Source organism: Mesitornis unicolor, unplaced genomic scaffold (genome assembly GCF_000695765.1).
Source record: "Mesitornis unicolor isolate BGI_N332 unplaced genomic scaffold, ASM69576v1 scaffold35166, whole genome shotgun sequence".
Taxonomy (NCBI): domain Eukaryota; kingdom Metazoa; phylum Chordata; class Aves; order Mesitornithiformes; family Mesitornithidae; genus Mesitornis; species Mesitornis unicolor.
In genome coordinates this window covers 29934-32244 of record NW_010190901.1, presented here as the reverse complement: position 1 = coordinate 32244, position 2311 = coordinate 29934, and the positions used below count along the sequence as shown (strand labels likewise).

The 2311-nt window shown below is 57.9% G+C and overlaps 1 protein-coding gene across 1 annotated transcript in view; it reads left to right on the top strand.

The window, feature by feature from the left end:
* OPTC (opticin) overlaps positions 1-517 on the top strand; it is a 2694-nt gene extending 2177 nt beyond the window's left edge. The window contains exons 5-6 of the mRNA XM_010186568.1: positions 84-231; positions 347-517. Of these exons, the coding sequence (XP_010184870.1) occupies positions 84-231; positions 347-517 (319 nt within the window). The remainder of the gene's footprint in view (positions 1-83; positions 232-346) is intronic.
* Positions 518-2311: the final 1794 nt, after the last annotated feature.

Genomic DNA, 2311 nt, shown 5'->3' with positions numbered 1-2311 from the left:
TTTCCGGGTGGGTGCTGGGGCTGCCAGCCTGGTGGATGAATCTGGGCTGGTTTTAGCCCAAACCTGCCATGGCAAGCGGTAGCGGGGATGGTGCAAAGGGCCGGTGTGGGGTTCATCTCTCCCCTCTTCCCGCAGGACCTGAAGCAGCTGCAGTTTCTCCATCTGTCCGATAACCAGCTGGATTACATCCCAGCGCCCCTGCCCCAGAGCCTGCGCTCCCTGCACCTCCAGGTGAGATGAGCCTGGACCCAGGCTTCTCTGTACCTGAGTCCAGCACACCCCACCACCTCCTCCTCTTCCTCCTCATCCCTCTGTATCTGACCTTGCCCTTTTCCTCCCTGGCCAGAACAACAACATCCAGACCATGCAGGAGGACACGTTCTGCGACAGCCATGACCACAGCCAGGTCCGCAGGGCGCTGGAGGACATCCGCCTGGACGGCAACCCCATCAACCTCAGCCTCTTCCCCAACGCCTACTTCTGCCTGCCCCGCCTGCCCACGGGACGCTTCTTCTGAGCCCCACGGCCCCAGTGGGGCAAGCATCCCCAGATCCCCCTGTGCCCCTACCCCTGGACCCTGCTGCCCCATGGAAAATGTGGGGTTAGGGCAGATGTATTTAACCCTGGTGCGAGCTGAGCCTCCATGTAAGGGTGAACTCAGTTCTGGGGCAGCGGAGGGGCAGCTTGAATAAAATAAAGACTTTAAAAACGCATTCAGTGTCTTGTTCTCAACAGCGAGGGCAGCAGAAAACCCTCGCCCAGCCCCAGCCCAGCAGCTGCAGTGTGAACCATACCGGTTTGCAGAAGCAGATGCTTCCCCATGTCCCACTTCTTCCCCAATTCTCTACTGGGGCCTCTGTGTCTGTTTTCGGGGTTTCCAGGAGCTGCATTGCTCTGGAGAGGTGATGCTTCAGACACATCAGGTTTGGCCTGCAGGACCAGGCTGTCCCCTCAGCTGTCCCCAGCTCCATCAGGTGTCTCTGGAGCAGTGTCACACAGCCAGATGTGAGCTGTGGCCACAGCTGGGCAGTCCCTGTGTGCTCCAAAAGAAGGTGCAATAGGAAACCTTAGCGCAGGGACACTGGAGTCCTCCGTCACCTCACCCCAGACTCACTCCAGCCCCCGCAGTTCTGGGGGGACCCTGACACCCACTGGGACTGTCCCAGCGCCAAGTGGGGTCCCCAGCATGAGCTCTGCCCAGAGGCAGGGGTGTCCCTGCAGTTTGGGTCTGCTACAGCTGCAGAGAAAGCCTGGAGCAGCACCAGAGCCTGTGACAGCCCTGGGTCCAGCAGGAAAGAGTCACTCGGAGGCAGGGAAAATATCTCACATCATCCCAGATTTCAACACCCAAAAAGTGCTGCCCAGTGGTGAGATATTTTAAATATAATGTATTCATCTTCTATATTTTTATACACATGTAACAAACACGCGTACCGTGAGAGGGATGACACATCCCTGGAGAATCCAAAATCCTGAACTGAAACCACTGAGCTCAGCCCACATCCTCCAGGCCCGGGGAGGCAAACTGAGGCGGCTGGAGAAAACCTCGCAGGATGATGCAGCTCCTCATCCACGGCCACACTGCAAATGCTGCAGGGCGCTGGTGCCTGTGAGCCGGTCTCGTCGGCACAGCACGGGCACGAGCGTGGTGGTGACACGGAGCACGTGTGTGTGTGTGCACACCACATCTCTCCTTTTTCACACAAAACCCAACTCTGACACGGGTTACGTTCACCCAAAAAGCCAGAGACCTCGGTAAAGGGGAATCTGGAGCCGATCCAGCCTTTCCTTTCAGGCGAGATCTAAAACGCCAGGATTTATCAGCGCTGTTGTCATGTCAGCGTTGAAACAGCCTTATCTATCTATCCCCTGTCTGTCTCTCCCCATATCTCTCCTCCTTCCCCATCCATCCTCCTGACACCTCCGCACCGTCCTTTACCCCCCTCGCTGATCTCATCTGCTCCCATGGGATGAGCTATCCCTGCGAGCCAGGCTCAGCTCCGATGGGGTGGCATTGGCCAACTTCATCCCAACGCCCAGCCCTTCCCATCCCAATCCCCGGTCCTTCGCGATCGTCCCACTAGATGGCAAGGCAGAGTGGTGGGAAAACGCCTGACCTTAACTCCGGGCTCCAAACCGCCCCCCGCTGCTGTTTTACCTCCCTTCTGCGGGGGTTTTTGGCTCTCAGGGGCATCCCCATGCAGCTGGGGAATAGCCCAGGTGCTGGCTGTTGGCAGAGGAGGGATTAAAAGGAGCTGCAGAGAGGAGAAGGGTTTGCTTAGTGTGGGAGGAGAGTGAGGTAGGTGTAGGG